The sequence below is a fragment of the Microcaecilia unicolor genome, chromosome 1 (genome assembly GCF_901765095.1).
Source record: "Microcaecilia unicolor chromosome 1, aMicUni1.1, whole genome shotgun sequence".
Taxonomy (NCBI): domain Eukaryota; kingdom Metazoa; phylum Chordata; class Amphibia; order Gymnophiona; family Siphonopidae; genus Microcaecilia; species Microcaecilia unicolor.
The window spans coordinates 103,214,111-103,241,593 of NC_044031.1; the positions used below are offsets into that span (position 1 = coordinate 103,214,111).

General features: G+C 46.3%; 1 protein-coding gene across 1 annotated transcript in view; it reads right to left on the reverse strand.

Moving 5' to 3' along the window:
- The window catches only part of LOC115468624 (patched domain-containing protein 3-like), a 90,493-nt gene that overhangs the window by 18,380 nt on the left and 44,630 nt on the right, over positions 1-27,483 (reverse strand). Inside the window, 1 exon segment of the mRNA XM_030200503.1 lies at positions 1,688-1,833. Within this exon segment, the coding sequence (XP_030056363.1) occupies positions 1,688-1,833 (146 nt within the window).

The following is a 27,483-nucleotide window of genomic DNA, read 5'->3' on the forward strand; positions in this document are numbered from 1 at the left end:
ACTGTATCACAGTCACTCTCTATGTGCCACACAGTCACTCACACACTCGCTTGGTCTCATACACTCACTCTCACAGAGAATCTGTGTCTCACACACACTCTCTCTCTCACCCACACACACACACTCTCTCTCACACTGTGTCTCACATACATACACTCTCATTCTCACACACACACTCTCTCACAAACACACTCACACCCAGACTCACTCTCTCTCTCACACACACACACACTCACACTTTCACTCTGACTCTCAAACAGTCACTCTCACATACACTCTCCCAAACATACACACTCCGAGGAAAACCTTGCTAGCGCCCGTTTCATTTGTGTCAGAAACGGGCCTTTTTTACTAGTCCTATATAATAAAACGCACCTCCAACATTCTGAAGCTGACTGCATGGCTGAGGCATTCCTGCTCTCTGTATCCATCTCCTGAATTGACATCACGTACTTCCGGGTTCGTCACAAGCAGAAGTGACCAACCACATGAGGTTTCTCGGCTTCAGAATGTTGGAGGTGTATTCTATTAAATAGGATTGGTCAGTTTCTTGAAGCACAGCCAGAGCTCAGCGTCCTGCACAGTAACGCTCAGACACCAGAGAGAGAGAGGGGGGGCCTGACCCCAGAGAGGGGGAGGTATCTGTGTCACACACACACTCTCTCACACACTGTCTCTCACAGTCAATGTCTTTCTCTCTCTCACTCTCACACACTGTCTCACACTGTATCACATTCACTCTCTATGTGTCACACAGTCACTCACACACTCTCTTGGTCTCATACACTCAGTCTCACAGAGAGTCTGTGTCTCACACACACTCTCTCTTGCACACACTGTATCTGTGTGAAACACTCTCTCTCTCACACACTATCTCACATACTCTCATTCTCACACACACACTCTCTCTCTCACAGACACACTCGCACCCAGACTCACTCTCTCTCTCACAGACACACTCGCACCCAGACTCACTCTCTCTCTCACACACACTCGCACATTCACTCTCTCTCTCACACACAGTCACTCTCACATACACACTCCGAGGAAAACCTTGCTAGCGCCCGTTTCATTTGTGTTAGAAACGGGCCTTTTTTACTAGTAACTTATAGAATGATTTAAGTTACAAGCATAATTCCTGCATTTAGGCACAAGTGCTTAAGCCAGTTTTATGGCATGTATTTCACCTGTTATGCTAGTCTTTTATAAAGGAAAATAGGCAACTTGGGGCCTATATAAGGCACACTGTTATATAATTGTCCTCTACATGACTTTGAAGAGTGTCCTTATGAATAGTGTTCTCTCTAAGCTGTGCACTCACAGGTCAGAAAGGGAGCACACACAACTAGCAACTGCGCACACAAAATGTTTGCAGGCTTTCTTTATTGTGAACATAGGCTATAGGTACACATTGAGTCGAGGCTGAAAAAAATCATTTTATGCACAAGTTATGTGCACATGGGCCAACAAAAAGTAGACAGAACATTGTTTGTAAGTACAAGGAATTTTCTACTGGACTAGCTCTACTACCACTACTTATCATTTCTATAGCGCTACAAGGCATACACAGCGCTGTACACCATACACAAAAAGACAGTCCCTGCTCAAAGAGCTTACATATGTAAACAGAGTGCTTTAGGTATTGTCCCAGAGAACTGCATCTGGCCCCTAAGTTTATTTAACTTACCTAGAATAAGAAATGGTGCGTTTGCAACAGTAACAACGAATGGTACTCCACAAAACATCATCAATCCAAAACTGGTCAACACAGCTAAGCCAGATGAAACAACGCCAAATGTGGCAACCCAGATTTTGTTTCTCACACAGTCCAACCTGAAAGTTGTAAAAAGACATCTCCAGTGACATTAATCTAACATAATAATACTTTAAACATAATAAATTACCTATACTTCAGCACAATCAGTGCGAATGATATCTGTATTCACTGCTGTAGCAATCACTCTTTTACAAGTATCTGGCCATTAATACAATGAATTGTCCTACAAATAATTATATGAGTGTTGAATGAAAAAATAATACCTCTGCCTCTATAATTCATCAACAAATGGCAGCACTGGTGTGCTACACATCGTGTCCATTTGTTCTTTGAAATCTCTTCCTTCACCTTAGATGGTGAGAAGTATCTGTATGAAGAGGCTGTTTTGCTATTGCTTGTGAAATGGAAGCATGCAGTGAGCACTTATCGACGTGATTTAAGCAATGTGCCATGATAGAACTTCTGACTGAAGAGTCCTTCCAATTGAAATTCGCTGTGGCATGCAGGTCGTTTGCGATGATGACTGTGTTGATGTGAGTACTACTACTACTACTACTACTATTTAACATTTCTAGAGCGCTACAAAGTGTATGCAGCGCTGTACAAACACAGAAGAAATACAGTCCCTGCTCAAAGAGCTTACAATCTAATAGACAAAAAGTAAAGCATTTAAATTTAAAGTATTTAAGCAGTCAAGCACAAGAGAACAGTCACAGAAGGACCGAAGATGTTGAAGGGTGATCAGTGTGATCAGGTGTAACTCTGGTTGGAGTAGTGGGAGAAGGTGATAGAAGAGTAGAAATAGGTGTACTTGGGTGAGGTAAAAGTAATGATTAGGTTGATATGGAGGTTATATAAGACATGTCACTCTAGGTGTGGGTGGGACTAAGTTTAAAGCAGGAGAAGGTATTCTCTGCAGCCTATCTGTGAGATGGAAAATGCTCTCTGAAGCTGCTGCTATAAGCTGTTAGTTTTCTCTCCCTGAAAGAGATACAAGCCACACCACGAAGTTCAAACTGTCTGTGGGGAGGGGGAAGGGAGGAAATGGCAGTGCTTGATGAAAGAGAGAGCTATACTATACATCGCTGGACTTCAAAATGTAAAGATTGTGGACTGTGAAGGGCTAATTTTTGTGATCAAAATTGAAATGGACGACCTGTGATAGCAAAGGACAAGTCTCATACAAGAAAGGTTGGCGAACTTGTAAAGGTCAATTGGAGGATCACTCAAAGGAAAATGAAACACTGCATTTCACAGGAACATATGGGTTACATAGTTTATATTCCAGTGGCATAGCCACAGGTGGGCCGGGGCTCACCCACTTAGGGCTAAGGCCCACCCAACAGTAGAACATGTTTAGTGGTAGCTGGTGGGATCCCAAGCTCAGCCAGCTGAAGACTTCCTCCTGATGGTAATGAAAATGCTTCTCTCCATGATACCGGCACCTGCATATGTTCAGTTTTCAGAGCATGCCTGCTGCAGACTGCCAAGGTGGAAAGAAGCGTTTTCCCACCAGCTGAGATATTTTTTGGGTGGTGGTTGGGGGAGGGGGGAGAACAATTGGTGCCCACCCAAAATCTGTTGTCTGGCTACGCCCCTGTTATATTCATGGATATCAAAACGTTTGTGCAAGATGGGTTACTTGCATGATGACTGTAAAAATGAAAGCCTTGAGACTTGAAATCTGTCAGCAATTATTGTCCTGATACAAGAATGAGGTTGGAGAATTTCTTCACAAAATCATGACAGTCAAACTCATCATTACGAGCCAGAAACAAAATGCCAATCCATGGAGTATCATTACAAAGGTTCACTTCAAAGAAAAAGTGCAGAACACAGCCTTCTGCAGTAAGAATTGTGGTTACAGTCTTTTGGGACATTGTTCATATGGATTTCCTTGAACCTGCTACAACCATTGACTCATAGAGTTACATTGCAACCCTGAAAACTGTGAAAGAATGAGTGAGAAGATTTCAGAAACACAAGAAGGAAATTTTGTTGCAACATGATAAAGCTAGGCCTAACACAGCACAAAACACCACAAAGGCAAATGCAAAGATGAATTTCACAGTCATATACCATCTGCTATACAGCCCAAACTTAATGTATACATCTTTTTCCAAAATTGAAGAAATACCTTTGGGGGCATCTGTTCGACTCAAATGAAGAGGTGGAAAGGACTTGAGAACTAGTTGAAGAGACGAGATGTGGGGTTCCTTTCGTGACAACTTTCAAAAATTTGTCCATCATTGGCAGAATTGTGTGGCAACTATGTAGAAAAGTAAATATACGTAACGAGCAAATTTCAAGCAGAATTTTGATTTTTTTTTTTTGTTCATTACAATATCTTAATTTAAACAAAATTTATGGAGGTGGAGGCATTACTTTTCATTCAATCATCGTAATTATAATGATGGTTACTGCATATGAATCTTTTGAGATCAACAGCAGGAAGTACTGGCCCATGAGTTGAAGATGTAAGCACTGGATGACCACGAAATGGGCTTCAGGAGTTTTGGTTTTGATTCTTCATGAAGCATAGGGTACGGCAGCTATCATTTTTGTTTTTGAGTCTTAGTTGGATGGACGTTTCCTGCCTTTGTGTGAGACAATGGAAGATGTACTCCTGAAGCTGGAGACTCTTGCCTAATATGGGAGACTTTGCAGATATCCTGTACCAAATTAGTTGTAGAAGAACTTTGCTGGACTTGTGCTTATTTTGGAACATAGGTAAGACTTCTCTTTTGGGCCTTATCGGGTGGCTGTAAGCAATGATCAAGAACTGGCACCAGCTAAGATAACTGGCAGGCCATCCGCAGAATACTGAACCAATGAAGAAGCAGGCAGGTGGAGGTTGGTGACAGTCTCTCCTCTTGCAAATGGCTGCAAAGCATAGGCACCGTATGATCTTTCCCTCTTGTCCTCAGAAGGCAGAACAGAGCCTGCTGATATCTCCTCTGTCACTATTATGACAGAGAAAAAGCACTAGGAATAGACTGGGTTACGAGATGCCTTTCTCTCTCTCACTTAACTTTGTGGTAGCAGTGGAATCTAGAAGCCAGCAAATATACTCAAGCTAAGGAGGAAGTTAGACTTCATCAAGGCCTATGAGATCATCCCTAAAGTAAAGATATCCTAGTAGTTGTAAATCAAGACGTACTGAGCAGTTATAGACTCGGGGCAAAGCCACACTGTCTGCACTTGGGTTTTTCCTTCGTACCTGATATTCAGGGAGAACAAAGAATATGCTGGATGCCTGGATTAAATGGATAGCTCAACACGTTAGACAGCTCAGCAACAATAGTGGCAACTTTTGCAACAACTGGAGGCCCAGAATACAGTAGACTAGTGAGACAGTTGTTAGAGAAGCAGCTTTTCTATGCTGTTCATCTGCAGTGCGTCCATATCTCAAAGGGGCATTTCAGGGGCGTGTTAAGGGCGGGATTTGGGAGTTCCTAAGACTTGGAAGTTTTTTAGCCATAATAGAACAAAACAAAACTGTCCAGGACTAAAACTAAGACTTTTTCAGCTAGACCTGTTTTTAGAATGAATAATGCACAAAAAGATGCCCTAAATCAGCGTTTCCCAAGTCCAGTCCTGAAGTAACCTTGCCAGTCAGGTTTTCAGGATATCCACAATGAATGAACTTGATTTGCATACACTGACTCCATTATTTGCAAATCTCCTGGAGGACAGGCCCCACCTTGCTCCCTCCGGGTGTGTGTGTGTGTTGGCTGGGGGGGGGGGGGGGGGGGTCAAATTTGACTGTGTGTGGCCTCAACTTATACATGGGTCACACCAACTTTGTCCTCTATAGTCTTAAACAAGTGGGTGTGGATTAAACAAATATAATTATAAAATCACCAAATTAAATCCACTAAAATGAAAAATGACCTGTTTCATAGATTTTAAAAAATGGAAGTAAAAGCCTCAAAGGGCTCAAAATCACACAGGATTTAAAGAGCTAGAATGATCCAACAGATCTCTTACTTTTTGCATCATTTCAGAGACTAGCTTTTTTCGCTGCTTTTGAATGCTTATTTTGTTTGCACACAAATATGTCAATATCTTCTTTAGAACATTAGTCAACAAACACTTATCTTTAAACAATCTGTGTTGTGTTGTGTCCAGGATCAGAGCCAAGCCACTGCTGTGCTGGCAGTCCACATAGCAGTCACTTAACCCTCCATTGCCCCAGGTACAAAATAAATACATGCATAAAATATGTAAACTGCTTTGAAGCGAATGCTACATACCTGTAGAAGGTATTCTCCGAGGACAGCAGGCTGATTGTTCTCACTGATGGGTGATGTCCACGGCAGCCCCTCCAATCGGAAACTTCACTAGCAAAGTCCTTTGCTAGTCTTCGCGCGCCCCTGCGCACCGCGCATGTGCGGTCGTCTTCCCGCCCAAACCGGCTCGTGTTCGTCAGTCCCATATGTAGCAAGACAAAGAGAAGGGAAGACACAACTCCAAAGGGGAGGCGGGCAGGTTGTGAGAACAATCAGCCTGCTGTCCTCGGAGAATACCTTCTACAGGTATGTAGCATTCGCTTCTCCGAGGACAAGCAGGCTGCTTGTTCTCACTGATGGGGTATCCCTAGCCCCCAGGCTCACTCAAAACAACAAACATGGTCAATTGGGCCTCGCAACGGCGAGGACATAACTGCGATTGACCTAACAATTTATCCAACTAACTGAGAGTGTAGCCTGGAACAGAATAAACATGGGCCTAGGGGGGTGGAGTTGGATTCTAAACCCCGAACAGATTCTGAAGCACTGACTGCCCGAACTGACTGTCACGTCGGGTATCCTGCTGCAGGCAGTAATGAGATGTGAATGTGTGGACAGATGACCACGTCGCAGCTTTGCAGATCTCTTCAATAGTGGCTGACTTCAAGTGGGCCACTGACGCAGCCATGGCTCTGACATTGTGACATGACCCTCAAGAGCCAGCCCAGCCTGGACGTAAGTGAAGGAAATGCAATCTGCTAGCCAATTGGATATGGTGCGTTTCCACACAGCCACTCCCCTCCTGTTGGGATCAAAAGAAACAAACAATTGGGCGGACTGTCTGTTGGGCTGTGTCCGCTCCAGATAGAAGGCCAATACTCTCTTGCAGTCCAATGTGTGCAGCTGACGTTCAGCAGGGCAGGAATGAGGACGGGGAAAAAATGATGGCAAGACAATTGACTGGTTCAGATGGAACTCCGACACAACCTTCGGCAAGAACTTAGGGTGAGTGCGGAGGACTACTCTATTATGATGAAATTTGGTGTAAGGGGCCTGGGCTACCAGGGCCTGAAGCTCACTGACTCTACGAGCTGAAGTAACTGCCACCAAGAAAATGACCTTCCAGGTCAAGTACTTCAGATGGCAGGAGTTCAGTGGCTCAAAAGGAGGTTTCATCAGCTGGGTGAGAACGACATTGAGATCCCATGACACTGTAGGAGGTTTGACGGGGGGCTTTGACAAAAGCAAACCTCTCATGAAGCGAACCACTAAAGGCTGTCCTGAGATCGGCTTACCTTCCACACGGTAATGGTATGCACTGATTGCACTAAGGTGAACCCTTACAGAGTTGGTCTTGAGACCAGACTCAGACAAGTGCAGAAGGTAGTCAAGCAGGGTTCTGTGTAGGACAAGAGCGAGGATCTAGGGGCCTTGCTGTCACACCAGACGGCAAACCTCCTCCATAAAAAGAAGTAACTCCTCTTAGTGGAATCTTTCCTGGAAGCAAGCAAGATACGGGAGACACCCTCTGACAGACCCAAAGAGGCAAAGTCTACGCTCTCAACATCCAGGCCGTGAGAGCCAGAGACCGGAGGTTGGGATGCAGAAGCGCCCCTTCGTCCTGTGTGATGAGGGTCGGAAAACACTCCAATCTCCACGGTTCTTCGGAGGACAACTCCAGAAGAAGAGGGAACCAGATCTGACGCGGCCAAAACGGAGCAATCAGAATCATGGTGCCTCGGTCTTGCTTGAGTTTCAACAAAGTCTTCCCCACCAGAGGTATGGGAGGATAAGCATACAGCAGACCTTCCCCCCAGTCCAGGAGGAAGGCATCCGATGCCAGTCTGCTGTGGGCCTGAAGTCTGGAACAGAACTGAGGGACTTTGTGGTTGGCTCGAGATGCAAAGAGATCTACCAAGGGGGTGCCCCACACCTGGAAGATCTGGCGCACTACTCTGGAGTTGAGCGACCACTCGTGAGGTTGCATGATCCTGCTCAACCTGTCGGCCAGACTGTTGTTTACGCCCGCCAGATATGTGGCTTGGAGCAACATGCCGTGACAACAAGCCCAGAGCCACATGCTGACTGCTTCCTGACACAGGGGGCGAGATCCGGTGCCCCCCTGCTTGTTGATGTAATACATGGCAACCTGGTTGTCTGTCTGAATTTGGATAATTTGGTGGGACAGCCGATCTCTGAAAGCCTTCAGAGCGTTCCAGACCGCTCGTAACTCCAGGAGATTGATCTGCAGATCGCATTCCTGGAGGGACCAGCTTCCCTGGGTGTGAAGTTGGTCTTGAGACCAGACTCAGACAAGTGCAGAAGGTAGTCAAGCAGGGTCTGTGTAGGACAAGAGCGAGGATCTAGGGCCTTGCTGTCACACCAGACGGCAAACCTCCTCCATAAAAAGAAGTAACATGACCTCCCCACCCCAGGAGAGACGCATCCGTAGTCAGCACTTTTTGAGAAAACTCGTGGACAGGTGGATCACGTCTTCTAGATCCCCAGAAGCCTGAAACCACTGGGAAGCTAGGGTCCATTGAGCAGATTGCATGCGAAGGCGGGCCATGGGAGTCACATGAACTGTGGAGGCCATGTGGCCCAACAATCTCAACATCAGCCGAGCTGTGATCTGCTGGGATGCTCGCACCCGAGAGACGAGGGACAACAAGTTGTTGGCTCTCGTCTCTGGGAGATAGGCACGAGTCATCCGAGAATCCAGCAGAGCTCCTATGAATTTGAGTCTCTGTACTGGGAGAAGATGGGACTTTGGATAATTTATCACAAACCTCAGTAGCTCCAGGAGGCGAATAGTCATCTGCATGGACTGTAGAGCTCCTGCCTCGGATGTGTTCTTCACCAGCCAATCGTCGAGATAGGGGAACACGTGTACTCCCAGCCTGCGAAGCGCCACTGCTACTACAGCCAGGCACTTCGTGAACACTCTGGGCGCAGAGGCGAGCCCAAAGGGTAGCACACAGTACTGGAAGTGACGTGTGCCCAGCTGAAATCGCAGATACTGCCTGTGAGCTGGCAGTATCAGGATGTGCGTGTAGGCGTCCTTCAAGTCCAGAGAGCATAGCCAGTCGTTTTCCTGAATCATGGGAAGGAGGGTGCCCAGGGAAAGCATCCTGAACTTTTCCTTGATCAGATATTTGTTCAGGGCCCTTAGGTCTAGGATGGGACGCATCCCCCCTGTTTTCTTTTCCACAAGGAAGTACCTGGAATAGAATTCCAGCCCTTCTTGCCCGGATGGCACGGGCTCGACCGCATTGGCGCTGAAAAGGGCGGAGAGTTCCTCTGCAAGTACCTGCTTGTGCTGGAAGCTGTAAGATTGAGCTCCCGGTGGGCAATTTGGAGGTTTGGAGGCCAAATTGAGGGTGTATCGTTGCCGGACTATTTGAAGAACCCAACGGTCGGAGGTTACAAGAGGCCACCTTTGGTGAAAAGCTTTCAACCTCCCCCCGACCGGCAGATCACCCGGCACTGACACATTGATGTCGGCTATGTTCTGCTGGAGCAAGTCAAAAGCTCGCCCCCTGCTTTTGCTGGGGAGCCATGGGGCCTTGCTGAGGCGCACGCTGCTGACGAGAGCGAGCGCGCTGGGGCTTAGCCTGGGCCGCAGGCTGTCGAGAAGGAGGATTGTACCTATGCTTCCCAGAAGAGTAGGGAACAGTCCTCCTTCCCCCATAAAAACGTCTACCTGAGGAGGTAGATGCTGAAGGCTGCCGGGTGGAGAACTTGTCGAAAGCGGTATCCCGCTGGTGGAGCTGCTCTACCACCTGTTTGACTTTCTCTTCAAAAATGTTGTCCGCTCGGCAAGGGGAGTCCGCAATCCGCTGCTGGATCCTATTCTCCAGGTCGGAGGCACGCAGCCATGAGAGTCTGCGCATCACCACACCTTGAGCAGTGGCCCTGGACGCAACATCAAAGGTATCATATACCCCTCTGGCCAGGAATTTTCTGCACGCCTTCAGCTGCCTGACCACCTCCTGAAATGGCTTGGCTTGCTCAGGAGGGAGCTTATCCACCAAGCCCGCCAACTGCCGCACATTATTCCGCATATGTATGCTCGTGTAGAGCTGGTAAGACTGGATTTTGGCCACGAGCATAGAAGAATGATAGGCCTTCCTCCCAAAGGAGTCCAAGGTTCTAGAGTCCTTGCCCGGGGGCGCCGAAGCATGCTCCCTAGAACTCTTAGCCTTCTTTAGGGCCAGATCCACCACACCAGAGTCGTGAGGCAACTGAGTGCGAATCAGCTCTGGGTCCCCATGGATCCGGTACTGGGACTTGATCTTCTTGGGAATGTGGGGATTACTTAGAGGCTTGGTCCAGTTCGCCAGCAATGTCTTTTTTAGGACATGATGCATGGGTACTGTGGACGCTTCCTTAGGTGGAGAAGGATAGTCCAAGAGCTCAAACATTTCAGCCCTGGGATCATCCTCCACAACCACCGGGAAGGGGATGGCCGTAGACATCTCCCGGACAAAGGCCGCAAAAGACAGACTCTCGGGAGGAGAAAGCTGCCTTTCAGGGGAGGGAGTGGGATCAGAAGGAAGGCCATCAGACTCCTCGTCAGAGAAATATCTGATGTCCTCCTCCTCCTCCCATGAGGCCTCATCATCGGTATCAGACACAAGTTCATGATCCTGTGTCTGAAGCCGTGCCCGACTCGACTCCGTGGAAACACGGCCACGGTGGGAGCGTCGAGAGGTAGACTCCCTCGCCAGCACCGGCGAAGCTCCCTCCGCCGACGTCGTCGGGGAGCCTTCCTGGGAGGCGGCCGCAGTCGGTACCGCAAGCGGGCACCGAATGTCCGGGGACCTCACACCGGGCAAGGGGCCAGCCGGCGCCTCACTCGACGGTACCGGTGGCGGCAAGCACCCCTGGTACTGGGAGGGGAAGGGCGCAACAGCTCTCCCAGGATCTCCGGTGAGAACGGCCCGGAGACTCTCGTGCAGAGCGGCTGTGGAGAAAGACATGGAAGCCGATGCAGGCGCGAGGTCAGAGTCTGTTCCGGGCGTGGAGGCTGTTCCGGGCTATCCAAGGTGGAGCGCATCGACACCTCCTGAACAGAGGGTGAGCGGTCCTCCCCGGTGCCGATGCCTACTGGGTGCCGACTCCCTCGGCGACCCAGAGCTCTCGGTACCGATGTGGGAAGGAGACCGGTGTCGATGCTTCTTTGACTTTTTCAAACGAAGCATGTCACCAGAGCTTCCCGGTACCGACGAGGAGGACGTAGAATCCAGCCGTCGCTTCCTCGGGGCTGAGGCCGAAGAAGGTCGGTCTCGGGGGGCTGTACGCAGGAGCCCTCAGGGTAGGGGGAGACCCACCGAAGGCTCACCGCCAACCAGCAGGGGAATGGACAGCCCTCACCTGCACTCCAGTCGAAGCACCACCGTCCGACGACATCACAACAGTGGAGGGTCCCGGTACCACCGACGCCGACGCAGCCTTCGATGTCTCGGTACCGACAATGCAGAGGGTCGATACCTCGATGCAGTCGATGCCGGGGTCGAAGTTCTTGATGCTGCCGACGTCGATGCACTCGATGACTCCGGTGCTGTTGTCAACGAAGAGCCCGAGAACAACACGTTCCACTGGGCCAATCTCGCTACCTGAGTCCTCTTCTGTAAAAGAGCGCAAAGACTACAGGCCTGCGGGCGGTGCCCAGCCCCCAGACACTTAAGACACGACACGTGCCTATCAGTGAGCGAGATTACCCGGGCGCACTGGGTGCACTTCTTGAAGCCGCTGGAAGACTTCGATGACATGGGCGGAAAAATCACGCCGGCGAAATCAAAATTCGTAATGGCGATTAAGGGCACCAAAAATAGGGAGAGAAAAAACCTGTACCGAGGCCTCAAAGAAGGCCTACCCCGAAAGCGAAAGGAAACTTACGTCGGGGAAACAAACTGGACACATGGAAGGGACAAGACCGAAAGGTCTCTCTTTTTTTTTTTTTTTTTTAACAAAATCGCGAAGACGCGCAAGGGTCAACTTTGAGTGGCGTGAAACGGCGCAAAAACACGACCGTCCCGAGCGCGGACAAAAGAAGACTGACGAACACGAGCCGGTTCGGGCGGGAAGACGGCCGCACATGCGCGGTGCGCAGGGGCGCGCGAGGACTAGCAAAGGACTTTGCTAGTGAAGTTTCCGATTGGAGGGGCTGCCGTGGACGTCACCCATCAGTGAGAACAAGCAGCCTGCTTGTCCTCGGAGAATTATAACTACAGAAAGGTGGTATATCAAGTCCCATCCTCCCTCCTATAATAGAAAGAAGGAAACTGATGCAAGATGGAAATACAAAGTTCTCTGCAACTCTTGGCAATAAATTGAGGTGGAAGAGCTCTAGAATTTGCAATCCGAGTACCTGGATGTTTAAATAAAGACAGTATGTTGGCATTTTTTCTTTCTTCTAAGGATGTTTCTTTGTGGTGCTGGTTCTGGTTGTAATGTCCCCTTGTGAGTGTTCCTGGGTTTAGGGTCAACCTGGCTGGAGTTTCAACACGCCCTGAATTAATTGCCACTGTGCCTTCAACACCACGTGTGCCCCAGAGCCAGAGCCCATCTGCCTCCCTCTGAGCATTGCTCCAAGGGCTGCTCCATCATTGTCTTGCTCCAGGGGTCCTTCCCTGACAGGCTCACAGCTCAGCTCTTTTGTGAGTTTCTCTCTCTCTCTCTGATTCCAACCCTTCAGAGCCTGACATCTGCAGTTTCAGGTTCTCTCAATAGAGGGAAACCTCCCCTCTCAGCCAAAAGACCAAGCGACCAGAGATCCTGCACAGAATTTCTGTACCATTGAATGAATGATATGTCTGGAACCCCAGGAAGTCATGACTAGACTACCCCAATTATATTCCTTCTTTGTCCCTATACTTCCCTGTCCAGTATCTCCCCTGTTCTCATATCCCCACAACCATCATAAATAAGGTACAAATAAGTACCTGTGTATAATATGTAAGCCATATTGAACCTGCTATGGGTGGGAAAGGGCGGGGTACAAATGTAACAAAAATAAAATAAATATTCTGTTGAGAAGTTTTCCCTGACCTCATAACCAGCTTTGGTTACCTTTACATAGTGTATGTGCATTATTAACCCCAACTTTATCAACTTTAATAGATAATCCTCCCCAAAGTGTGCAAATGTTAATCATTTAGGGCCCATTTTACCACGCTGCGGTAAAAGGAGGCACGCAGTGGTGTCAGTATGCAGGTGTGTCACGCTCTGACACCCCTTTTTTACCACAGCAGCTATTTCCCGGGGGAACCCTTACTGCCACCTTTTTAGGAAGTAGTAAGGATTCCCTTGCTAACCCGGCACAGAAAAAACAAATGGCACGTTGGAAATGCCTGATTGTAGTAGTAGTGCCTGATTGGTGCTTGCCAACGCCTTGGTAGCTATACTGCGGTGTTGTAAAAGGTACCCTTAGTCTGCCTTTCCTTACAGTAATGTTATTTTTAAGAAGCCTACTGCCAGATGAGAATGTCACTTATAAAGTTCTCTTTCCCAGACAATTTACTTCAGTCAGAGAGAATAATCTGGCTTCCAAAATAATTTAAACAGAGGATTTCTTCTTTTCTTTCTGTTTCTCAAAAGCCCCCTTTCTTTAGGGAGGTGTCACAGGTTTTGCTGTTAAGGTTGAATATCCTCATTGCTGATGCTAGGGACGTTACAGGACTGTGCTCTGCAGACAGCCCAGGGGTAACTGACTCCTGTTTTCTTACCATAGTGTTACTTGTACCCGTAGAGGCCTGCTGTTGCACTGGTACCTCCTATCTGAAGTTTTCTTTCAGTTACCAGAGAGAGACAGTTGCATTTTATGTGGATACTAGTAAAAAAGGCCCGTTTCTGACACAAATGAAACGGGCGCTAGCAAGGTTTTCCTTGGAGTGTGTATGTTTGGGAGAGTGTATGTGAGAGTGACTGTTTGAGAGTCAGAGTGAAAGTGTGAGTGTGTGAGAGAGAGAGTGAGAGTGAGTCTGGGTGTGAGTGTGTTTGTGAGAGAGTGTGTGTGTGAGAATGAGAGTGTGTGCAAGTGTGTATGTGAGACACAGTGTGAGAGAGAGTGTGTGTATGAGACCAAGCGAGTGTATGAGTGACTGTGTGGCACATAGAGAGTGAATGTGATACAGTGTGAGACAGAGTGTGTGAGAGTGAGAGTCAGAAAGACATTGTATATGAGAGAGAGAGTGTGAGCCGTGCCCTCCCAATCCATGGCCATCTGTCCCCTGCCCCCTCCATTCATCCTTTTCTAGCAATTCCCCTCTCTCCCTGAGCCCTGCCCTCCCAAACCATGGCCATCCATGTTTCTCTGTCACTTGCCCCCTCCATTCATCCCTATCCAGCATTTCCCCTCTCTGCCTGAGGCCTGCCCTGCAATCCATATCCATCCATGCCCATCTGTCCCCTCCATTCATCCCTATCCAGCAATTTCCCTCTCCCTGAGTCCTGCCCTTCCAATCCATGCTCATCTGTCATCTGGCCCCTCCATTTTCCCTATCCAGCAATTGCCCTCTCTACCTGAGGCCTGCCCTGCAATCCATATCCATCCATGCCCATCTGTCCCCTCTATTCATCCCTATTCAGCAATTTCCCTCTCCCTGAGTCCTGCTCTTCCAATCCATGCCCATCCATGCTCCTCTGTCACCTGGCCCCTTCATTTTTCCCTATCCAGCATTTCCCCTCTCTGCCTGAGGCCTGTCCTGCAATCCATATCCATCCATGCCCATCTGTCCCCTCCATTCATCCCTATCCAGCAATTCCCCTCTCCCTGAGTCCTGCCCTTCCAATCCATGCCCATCCATGCTCCTCTGTCACCTGGCCCCTCCATTTTTCCCTATCCAGCATTTTCCCTCTCTGCCTGAGGCCTGCCCTGCAATCCATATTGTTAATATGTGTTGTGGCTTGAGGCCTATCCACTGGAATGGTGGTGGGCCAAGTTACAGTGATTTGGCCAGCTAAGAAGCCCTGACTAGGCCTGATAACCCACTAATGGCCTTATAGTTGAGAACCTGCAAAAGCAGGACTGCATGAAGAGTCTTGACAAAACCTGGTACAACTTTCTGAATTAAAGTAGCACTTATGATGAAGGAATAATGGAAAAGAATGGATAAAATTTGGTCTTTAAAATGGAGTTTGTGCAAGATGGCACTCAGATCATAAGATGATATGAAAGATGATATGAAACTTGTATTAAGAGAGAGAGAAAAACAAGGTGTTGACAAAAACGGAAATGTCACAATCATTTGCAATAGCTAAAATAGATATTTTTGAAACAAGAAAAACAAGTTGTTTACAATAATGGAAATTGCAAAATGTCTTGCAATAGCTAGAACGGAAAGGAGAGGTGGGTACATATGCGCACCTGCCGGAAAGGAAAGTATGATTCAGAGGTTAGGCAATATTGAGAAAAAAAAGGGTCTTGCCATTGACTTGCATAGAGACCTTTGCCTATAAAAGGGGTGAGATTTTGGCAGATCGTTGGAACATTCCCCAACTCTTCTTGAAGGACAGAACTCTGTGCAGTTGAGCCCAGATGTACTAAATTGAAGACTTTATTTTGGTAAGAATAAACAGAATCTTATTCCTAGAAACTATCTTTGTCTTTATTTCTATTTATTGTATTTACTCTTTACCTATCATTTACACTACCAATAATACACACACAGGTGACAGTTACTCCCTGAACAAATTTGGGTTGATTTTTAATAGTATATATGTGGGAACATAAATGGCCAAAGATTCACTTAGACCCAGAGCGAGAGAAAGCCGTGGTCATGGGAATTAGATTTGAGCTGCGCCTTCTGATGGCTCCCCAGAATAGACCCCCATGGGACTGGGTGACACTGGAGGTCAGGGAAACAATTCAAACACTTTTGGATGAGGTAACCCTCTTTATACCTCCGTGTGGAGGGGTCCAGAAGGGGTCTAAAAAGGGGGGGCATTAAAACAGTGGTGAGTCCCGTCCGCTGATGTATTCCCTGTTCCCGGCTTTCGTTTTCCTTTTTCTTTCTTTTACGTTCCATCTTGGCCGCAAGAGGGGATATTCTATGCGTCCAAGTTCTACTTGGGATGATACTCCTGCCTTTCCTTTCACCCTATTCTTTTCCTCCTTCTTCTCTCCTCTCCCCGTCTCACGTTTCTCTTCTCCTTCTGTTTCTTCTACTCTGTCTTTTTTGATTTGCGTGATGCGTGTAAGTGTGTGATTGTTGCGTGATTGGTGCATTACTACGGGACGAGGAGACTCCGATCTCGTGTTTGCTGGCTGTTCCTTTCGCGTTCAATTCTTCGCATCAGTCTTTATGCGAGCTTCTTGCTCAACGATGCCTAGATTTTGTGCGTTTTCTATCTTCTCGCTATCTTCTCTGGCTGTGTTTTCGTCCACGTTCTATTCCCTGTTTTCCTTCCCACTTCTCTCTCTCTCTCTGATTCTTGCAGTTGTTCCCTTTCCTACTTGCTCTCTCTGAATTCTCCTGTTCTTTTCTTGTCCGTATGGGTTCTATGTTGCCCCATCTCTGTCTCTCTTTATTCTCTGTTCTCTTCTCTCTACACCTATATTAGGGCGTTGCAATACTCACTCTCTGTGACGCCTTCTTCCTGCCTCTTTGTCTATAGATCTTGGGGAGAAAACTGATATTTAAAATTTCCTCCCCGTTGTCTCATGTCCCTTATTATAGCTGTCTTCTCTTCTCTCTCTAAGTTTTAATTCTTTCCTGTAGTTAAGCCACGGCCATTTGCCCTTCCGTTATTCTATCCTATCACTGTCAGTGAACTCTGTCCGCCCTCTCGTCCTGTGCCCTGATTTAGGGTATCTGTATTCCCTGCCCCGGTTGTTCGTTCCTTTTTCCCTGTTCTCCCGTCCACCTTTATCTGTTCCTTTTGTGACTGGGTCTTCCTTCCTATTTATGTCACCTGCGTGTCCTTTCTTCGGGTGTTTATTAGTTCTATTCTTCCGTGCATTTCTGTGTGGCATCATTCTGGTTTGTGTGTTTTCTAACTATTCTTCAAAACTGACAGCCCTCACAGAACTCCCCCCTCCTTCCCTGCTTTTTCACTTCTGCTTCTAGATCTCGGACGGAGGGAGTGGCCCTTCCCTGCCCTCCCTGAGATCTGTGCTTATTTCCTCCGTGTTGTACTCAAACCTCCAAGAGGTACTTAACCTCTACCTTTCATGCTCTCTGATTCTGTTTTTGGCCAATGTTGATTTCTCCCCATCCCTGTTAGAAACTGTCCTGATGTGTCTTTGCGAAAGATTTCAATCTTAAAACTGCGTAGTAAGTCTTGCTTCCTTTTTTTTTCCTGTTACTGCCACGCTCCATGGGCACTCTTACCCCTCCTCCCCTTCCTTCCTGTCATACAGCTTTAAACCACACTTTTTTCTATGCAGGCCTGCTTTGGAAACCCCCGTCTGAAACTTTCATGACAAATCTCCAATTGAGAAGTCCCGGTTTGTATTCCGTCTCTGTTCCCCGTAGCCACTTTAGCTGCACTTCCGGGTTTAATTTTCGCTGCGTAGATCCCCTGTCTCTGCCAGTTTCGGCACCTTTCTGTCATACTCACTCTATATATGAAACTGTTACTACGCTCTAAGTCTTCTACATTTGTATTTTGTCTTTGCTAAAAGCCCCAAAAGTCCTGCGCTAATCCTGATAGTTGTCTGCCTTAAGTTCCCGTTGTTACTGCTTCTCTGAGTGAATTTGGCACTTTTTTCTGCACTCCCTCCCTCCTGTCACAGCCTCGGCTGTAAGTCTGTTACATTCTGTTGCAATTTATCTCACTTCCACCTATACTTTCTCCTTGCAAAAGGTTTCTTGGCCATTATACGGCATTCTCCTGTCCCCTGGCTCTGTGACTTGGTTTTCTAAGCTATCTGGACATCAGAAGCATGCTCTTCTCCTTCATGTATTGTCAGTGCTTTATACTGTAACTTATGGCTGGCTATCATAGTATACGGCCATCTTCCGGTCTGATTGATACTTGTTCTTCTCCTTCCTCTCCACCCACTATGGGCATAGCCCTGGGCGTAACTCCACACCCCAGATAAGCCTTCTGCCTCCCATCTTCAACTTCTCCCCACTTTTGTATTCGTCTCCTGCATAACTCACTTTTTTTATTGCTTTTGCGTGTTTAATCCACTGAGTGTCAAATAAAATATAACTAATGATATTTCATTGTCGCTATTCTATCGGCTTGTCCTTGTTAATTGCTCCTGTATAGTTGCTACTGTGAAATGTATTGCTTTTTAATTTTGATGGTCTCTTGGCTACTATTTTCAATTGTAGTAGCTGTTATCACACCCTTTTAATTTACAGTTTGTTTTGGGACAATATTATACTTTTAATTAATAATGCTTAAGGTTTGTCATTTATTTTCCTATTTGACATTTGCTTTTGGTCATTTCTAGCTTGGGTAATCGGTTCTGAATTCACTTTTATATTAAGGTTTCCTGTTGACAATGCCAGCCGATGTTTCTTTCTCCCAAGCTGTGCATAATTTCATATATAATTGCTGAGGTTTCCCTGAATTTGTAGTTTGAAATGGGGCTTTATTGTGATATAGTTAGGAAACATACCTTTGCAGTTTGCTGTTTAGACACTATATGGATTATATCCTGCTCTCATAATAAGTTAGGCGCTATGCTGTCCCCGCCCATCAGCTTCTATTGTTTGTACTATCTATGGACATTTTACTGTTTGTGTTATACTGCGCTAGATATGAGGGGATCTTGTTCGCCCTCTCATATGCTTTGCATTTCCGATACTCATATAGTTCTGGTTTCTTGTGCTCTGTTTTAATGGCGTACTCGTTTAAAAAAAATATATATATATACGTTGCAGCCCCAGCACCATGCTATTGTGTTAGTTAATGGTTTGACTTTAAATAATACCACAAGCCTGCTTATCTTCAGGAAACATGGGTTTTTGAATCCTGGTTTTGAACAGTATTATAGATTGTCAGAATTATAAATTGTCCTCATCTTTAAGTCTCATTTGAAGGATGCTTTTTGATAATTTCAATAACCGGTGAGCCTGACTATATTATAACGTTATCTACATGATATACTGCACTTCCTCGCTTGCATTGTGGTTTTCGTCCTCCGTGTGCATACAGCCTGTTTTTACTCGACAGCATTGTGAACTAGGATCCAACACAGACAGTCACATGAAATTGCAATGGTTTATTGTTTCATTAAGAGCTAGATAACCCCTTGTATAACTTATATGATAGTAGAAGTATTATGTACTATATAGAAGCATTTCTTTGCTTTTACTTTAATAGATATGTCTATAAACTTAGTTTTACCTTTCCGGTTGAGAAGATAATGACAGCGTGCCATGAGAATACAGTGTTGCTTTACTTCTTTAGTTATTTCCTGTTGGTTCTTTATAACTCATCCTTCTAATGCTGCAGCTGTCCTGCTTGTCATCACTTAGACAAGTCATTTCAGTCACCGATTAGTATGTATGTTTCATGCCGTATCATTGGAAGTTTTTGGTGTAAGAATCACATATTTTAATCTGTTTTTTTTTCCCCTTTCCACCTGTTTAGGCACAAAAGCTTCCTGCCATCACATTCTGGTTTTTTATTTACTATGTTCCTTTTCTGAGTGTATGGGTATTAACTTGTCATATTTGCACCACGATTCTGGCGTCCTGTTTGAGAATTTATTATATTATATGCTTGTCTTATATTTTCCTGTTTAGATGCTACTTCCAACCTATCCGGTACCATAATGCTTTTGAGTTTCCTTCTCGTGGTTTGTTGAGTGAAAAATATATTGTCTAGTGAGTGATGAACGTGGAATTTTTCACATTTTTTGTTCTGGCTAATGTGTTCCAACTAATGGTTTTTTATTGTTGTACCTTCCCTGAGGAGCTTACATTATTATTATTACTTTGAAATATTTATTTCCTCTCTATTCCTTTTACTTAATCTCTACTGAAGTACGTTTTCGGGACTTTTCCCGGGGATATGCTATGCTTGAATTATTTTCTTATATATCAGTGTTACGCTATAATTATTGGCTTTGATACCGATGCCTGGGGCTTACACCCATTTGAGGGCCACCCCCCCTCAATGGATGACGGTATCTCAAATTTTAGATTTTTGGCAGAATTCCATTTCATTTTCGGAGTGGCCTGCATTCACTATTTTGGACCATTGCCCACCTATGAGTTACTTGTATAGATGACCGCGGGGTTAATAAAGAGACGTCTAACGACTTTCGTTGCGATTGTGTACAGGTTGACTCGGGCATTTAATATTTTTGGACGGTTAGTTGTAACAGAGAAAATTCCTAACCTTAGGTCCATTGGAGGGGTTAGTTGTAAAAGAGAAAATTCCTAATCTGCGGAAACCCATTGGACCGCTGCTCTTCGACTCAGAAGACCTTATTCGCGGGTTTTTTGGGTTCTTTTTGGGAGTGGTTGCAATGTCCCTTTTTAGGGGCTCTATCATGGGTTATAGCCCATGGCCAATTGTAACCGAGAAAATTCTTGGAAGGCAGTAGAAACAGAGATTTACTCCTGTCTTTAGAAGCACACTCTGGAGAGTAGTATTTATTAATTTGGGGTAGAGTAGTATAAATATATAATAGCTGACACTATTCACTCTATCACTATTTTCTTAAACATTGCTTTCATCTTTGTTGATCTAATCTGCGGCAAAAGCATTGAGCTTTCCGCCAATTAGTAATTTCTGTTTTAGGTCCAGTTGCTGTAACGCTCTTGAAGACGCGTGAGTATAAAGGTGTTCTGTATACGCATGATGCATGTTTTTTTGTTTAGATAATTTTCCTCTGCATGTTTTTCCCTACATATATTTACAGGTGCCCTTGTTATAAACCTCTGTGCTAGGATCCAGCTAGAGATTTAACTTGCATCACCTGTGGTTCTCGACTTTAAATACCATTTTATATTGCACACATTTTCCTATGTGGATTGCTTTCCCTTTATTTCTGATTCCACTATGTCCTCTTCCTCATCCCCTAGTCCCCTGGAGAGAGTTCTCAACTTTTTCCCCGCAGATAGAAAAGAACTTACCCGGTTATGTCAAACCTGGCATACCTCTTGGTCTGCCCAAGACCCAGGACTGGAATGGCCATCAAAGGGATCGTTTGATCAGGGCAAGCTTCAAGCCTTGGTCTGTTACAATGAATCCCGAAAAACAGGAAAATCTAGGGATAAACATTTAGCTGCCATTAACAAGTTCATACTTATCGCACGAAATCAGCATGATAAAGCTTTGGCTAACGCAGATTGTGACCAACCCCCTTACCAGGAGGCAGTAACACCTACTGCTCCACCACCTTATGATGCGGCTACCGTTGCTGCTAGTCCTGCAAAGCTGCTACCATGCGCTGTGGGATATACCCCAATACCCCCTGGATATTGTGATAAACCTGTCACAGATCCTCAGCTACAAAATTCTCAGGGATCCCAGACAGTGGCCTCCCCGCTGCCTGCAGGATCTCTTGCTCCTATGATATTTGACCCACCTACAACCGTGCACATCGCGGGTGTGGTCGATATATCTCCTCTCTCATCTCAAAAGAGCCCTACCCCTATGTCTCAGGGGTCAACACAGACTCAGCCGCCCATAACCCCTTTAGCCATACCAGTGGCCCCGACTATCGCTCAACCACCCACCATTACAACTGCTTCTACGGTACAAGCAGCTACCCAGACAGTCGTCCCACAGCCACCGCATGTCTATCGTACTATCGATGGCTATGAGATTGAGATACCCCCCCCCCCCATCATTGAACAATATCCTTGTGTTCAGAACCCACCGGTTCCGGTCAATATCCATCGCCCAGTTACCAGTCAAACTGATGCGGCTGCCCAGACCACCACCTACCCAGCGCTAGGATCAGGACTGACCTCTCATATGATCACTCAAACGGCCACCAACTCATATATGGGACATGCTACTCAGACTTCACCCCAACCACCACTCTTGGACTCCTCTGTACAGACTGGTCCCCTACCCCCTGCAACCTTGCCGTGCCCTACTCTGTCCCAGTTACGACAGATGGGTTTTGTCCCATACAGTCCCGCCACACAGGCACGCGCAATTTGTCAGGAATTATATGATCAGGGTTACGTTAAAATGCCCCCTGATCCGGATAATCCCTCCGTGCCCATTCTTGCGCCTGAATGCTCTACTCCCCCTAAATGGGATAAATTAGGTGCACGACCAAAAGTTAGATCTCCTCAAACAGTGGAGGAATTGGACGCCCTTCTTCAGCGTCCTCTGTTCCTTCCAACCAAACCTATCATGGAAGAAATCCGAACCGAGCCTCCGCCGATGCTCGACTTTTCCTCCCCAGTGGCAAGTGACGCGGTCCCTTCCTTTGCAGACGACTCACCTCGTCTTACTTTACCCAAAGCTGTCCCTTCGGGAGCACCGCCTATGCCACAATATGGACATGCATTAGCCAGTATGGGAGATGACCTCGCGTTCGTTTCAGAAGGACTTCGTTCCTTACGCAAGTCCTTTTCAGCACTCCCGGACACTGTTGCATCTGCTGCATCAAGATCTCAATTACCCCAACAACATGATGTTATTTCTCACCACACCAGACAGCGCCATCCTCAAAGTTATCTTACTACTGATGGTTCTAGCCGATGCCTTCCAGTCATTGACAGTCCCCGTAACCCTACAGTCTTTACCGCCCTAGATACCAGTGCAGAGAATATCCTACCTAGCCCACCTAGCACACCCGCCCAATATGTGGCATTACATGAGAATTCATGGCATTATGTTCAGCCATGGATTGATAATCTTGCAGGATGGTCAGAGGCTCTCCAGCCTCAGTCCGCCCTCTTCCCACGCGAAGGATCCTTACGTTCTGACAAGCTCTTGTTAGTACGGGATCTTATTTATGACCACCCTGACCCCCATTGGGATTCGGAGACTACAATATACCTTATCCAAGGCCTTCAGGTTTGGAAAAAGTATGAGAATCAATTTCCCCCAAATGCCGCAGTAGGGCCCCTTCCCTCCTCAAATGCTAAACTTTTTCCCCTCCTGAATAAGATGTCAGGCGGGGTCCCTCATACAGAGTACACCCCACTTTCGGCTGTTGAACTAAATAGCCTTATACTACAGCTCCCAGACATTGCTATGGGTGGCAACCGATGGTTAAAGAAATTACAGGACATTACTTTGGGCACTACTCTGTCAGTTGGTGACATGAAAGCATTATTGGGCAGAACCCCACACGCTAGTGTCACCGATATATTCACTCAATCAGACTATGCCAAATTTGTAACAGATACCCAGTATGATGGCAATCCTTTAACAGAGATTCAGACCAAAGTATTTCAGGAAATCCGGACCATGTATCCGGCTCTCAAAGATTTCTCAGTTATCACTTCCCAAAGATGGGAAATGGATTCCGAGCCTATTGAGGCCTACTTACTCAGACTCCAAGACCTTTTTAAAGAAGAGACAGAGGAAAAATTTGACTCTGATAATGCTCTTCCAGTGTTTTACCATTTACTTAAGGGAACCCTACCTTCAGAGATTAAAAATAAACTGGAGAACACAGTTGGTCTCCAATTGGAAAAATGGCCAAAAATTCGTGAACACATCCTACATCACTATAGAAGGCTTATTAAAAGCAAACAAGAGGAAGCTCAACATCGTAAGACAGTTCGCACTAACCTGGAAGTGTTGCAGACTGAAGATCTAAAAGAGAAAAGAGCCTCTAAGAGCTCTGACACTGATCCCAACACCCCTGAGACCTCCCCCCCTGTTATAGTTATGTAAGCTGACCAACGCTATGACAATAACACCCGAAATCAGGGCCCACGGCCCTACCGCCCAGACCGAAGAACAGACTATCCTGAAGAGCGAGGTCGCCGCTCCCAACCTCAGCGAGGTCCCCCACGGGGCCCCCCTGACGCAAACGTACGACCCAGAGACTACCGTTCACGACCTAGCCCTGATCGCTTTCCAGATGTCCTATGCTTTCGCTGTCAGGAATATGGTCATTATGCACGTGAATGTCCACAACCATTACGAAATATACCCAGGAATCAAATCCGCCAACGTCTTCTAGAAAGGCAATCTTTCCCTTTGTGGAACCCAGACCAACGCCGTCCACAGTGACTAGGCGTAGTCCGCACTTCAGCAGGATTGGATGATCCTATGATCACCCTGCTTATCTGTGATGTTCCTGTCCCCTTTTTAATTGACACAGGCGCTTCTCGCTCTGTACTAGCCCACGTTCCGCATAAACTACAGAAACTTCTCAAAGTTTCTCCAGATAACATTACCACCACTGGTTTTGATGGTGTGCCAACAGATACACCATTACTTGAGCCTTTGCCCATCAAATATGCCAATCTCCAGCTCTCGGCCCCTTTTTTGTATGCCCCACTATGCCCTGTCAATTTACTTGGAAGAGATCTATTGACATTGTTTCACTTTGAAATTCATTTTGATCCTTCCCCCAATGAAAGCACTTCACTCATGATGGCTGTCACCTCTATGGTTGAGAAACAAATAGAGGTAGCACTGAATGACTTACCGGGTTTCCTTTGGGCCACACCTGAGAAACCCTATGGTGAAGTTACAGGCCCTCCCCATCGTATTCAGCTCTTACCTGGCTGCAAAGGCCCTAAAATTGCCCAGTACCCACTAAAACCTGAAGTCATTGCTGGAGCTCAGGAACAAATTGATTCCTTATTACAGCAAGGTATCATTGAAAAGTGTAATTCACCATACAATACTCCATTATTTCCTGTTCCCAAGAAGGAACCTGGCACCTTCCGTATAGTACAAGACTTACGAGCGCTAAATGACCTCACTTACGCCGTATTTCCGAACGTGGAAAACCCGACTACACTCCTCAATAGTATCTCCTTGCAGACATATCATTCCACCATTGATTTGTCTAACGCCTTCTTTTCCATCACTCTCGATCCTGTAAGCCGCCCGCTCACGGCTTTCCAGTTCAATAACACAACATATCAATGGACTCGTCTTCCCCAGGGGTTTACTGACAGTCCTACCATCTTTTCCCAAACTTTAGCGGGACACATACAGGAGTTTAAACGGGACAGGTATGTCCTGCCACCTCACACTTCCATTGTTCAGTATGTGGATGACATGCTCATCACATGCCCTGACTTTGACACTTGTGTCCAAGTCACCTGTGACTTTCTTGGTTTCCTTGCTACGAAAGGTTACAAAGTTAAGAGGAAGAAATTAAAAGTGGCTCAGACACATGTTACCTTCCTTGGCCATCACATTGGCCCCCGTCAAAAGGGCCTAGGTCCCGATACTCTGCAACATGTTTCCTCCTTACGTATGCCCACAACCGTTTCTGATCTCAGAGGTGTCCTTGGCATGTTAAATTTTTGTCGCCTTTGGATACCCAATTATTCAGCACGGACTCAGCCTTTTTACATGAAACTACAAGGTAAACAGAAAGTAAAACATGAAACCATATATTTTACCACTCAGGAAACAGCTGATCTTATGGCCCTTGTGAAAGATGTTATGCTTTCCTCACCATTAGCAACCATTGATGTTTCTCAGGATGTGCACCTTTGGGTTGTGCATACTGAGAATACGTGGTCTTGTTTAATCACACAAGAACATGATGATCTTGCATGTGGTTATCTTTCAGGTACTTTCTCACCTGTTGAAAGAGCTTTTGCTACTTGTGAAAAAGGCCTTGTTGCCGCCAGTACCGCTGTTACAAAATTATACAGCTACATTCCTCACCTTCCGGTGATTCTTCACACGTCCCATGATGTTAAATATTTGTTGGACAAACAGATTAGTCACATGACTGTCTGCCGGTTACAAAAGTATCAAGTGCTTTTGTTTAGTGTAGTGCACTCCATCCACCCATTAACTTTAACTGACCTTCAACGTCTAGATCCACTGCTCACCGTAACAGAGACAGCACAGAATGCTATCTTTCCCCATGAGTGCACTACCCAATTATCTGTGCCCGAATCTCTCCATATACATTCTGAAATCTTGCAGAATGGCGAGGTTTGGTTTACAGATGGTTCTCAGCAAAACGGGGTAGCTGGTTTTGCCGCCCTCCGCTACACACCGGAAGAAGATATACTTGACCCTGTACAATTCAGACTACCAGAGGCATTTACAGCCCAAACTGCTGAACTTGCCGCTGTTCTATACGTACTTTTGTTTAAAGCACTACACTCAGATTTAAGCATTGTCACCGACTCGGACTATGTTTTTGCTTCTCTGCACTCCCATGTTCGCAAATGGAACCAAAGGGGTATGATTTCCTCTACTGGGCAACCTCTAAGTCACTTACCTTTGTGGATGGCACTTTTTGACGCGCTGGAACAGCGCCATCAAAAAGGTCTCCGCACCAGTATCTCCTGGATTAAAGCACATCAGGAGACGGTCTTTTCTTTCGCCATCAACGGCAACCATGCTGCTGATGAGCTAGCCCATGAGGTCACTTCCTTTTCCAGTCTTCCTTCCGGATCAGCTGCCGATGCTACACTTCCGGTAATTGCGTCCCCAGCGCCTCCCTTTGACACGCCCCCTTCCACCCCTTCGGATTCCACACATTCTGATTCTTCCTCTCCAAGTACCCCTCCCCTTTTTCATGCTCCTCCTGTTATTACCTCTTTACTCTCTCCTGTACCAGAGCCCCCTGTTACGTCCCCTCCCTCCTCTGAATCCTTAACCTCAGACTTCTCTACTACCCTAACTTCCTCACTTACACAAGCAGAGCTCACCTTGTGGAAGCAAGCCGGATGTTTTCTTAATCCAAATGGTATTTGGACCCATCCTAATGGTCAATTATGTGTTTCACAGCATGTTTTGTCTCTCCTTCTGCATGCCCTTCATTACCCTTTACACTTGAATGCTAATACATTGTATGATCAACTGTCTTCCAAATTATGGGCTCCCCAATTGATGCCCATGTGTCATACCGTAGTTCATAATTGTTACAAATGTTTCTTGTATACACCCAAACGGGGACCCGTTATTCCCTCGGGTCATTTGCCCGTGGTCCAAGGACCCGGCCAACATTGGTACATTGATTTTACAGATATGCAGACACCTGTTCGTGGTAAACGGTATCTGCTTGTCTGCGTAGATGGTTTCTCTAAGTGGGTGGAAGCTTTCCCTTGCACTAGAGAAACTGCACAAATTATGGCACAATCACTTTGCAATGAAATTATCCCACGATTTGGTATCCCTGCCAAAATTACCACAGATAATGGTACACACTTTGTGAATGAGCTGTTGCAGAACCTCCTTCCAGCACTTGGCATTACTCACAGAACTGTCTGTGTCTACAAACCCACCAGTAATGGTTTGGTTGAAAGATACAACGGATTGCTTAAAACCAAATTGCGTCAGCTTATGGCAAATGGGATTAAGAATTGGCTTGATGCCCTCCCATTGGCACTCTTATCTCTTCGTGCCACTCCATCCACTTCCCTTAAGCTGACACCC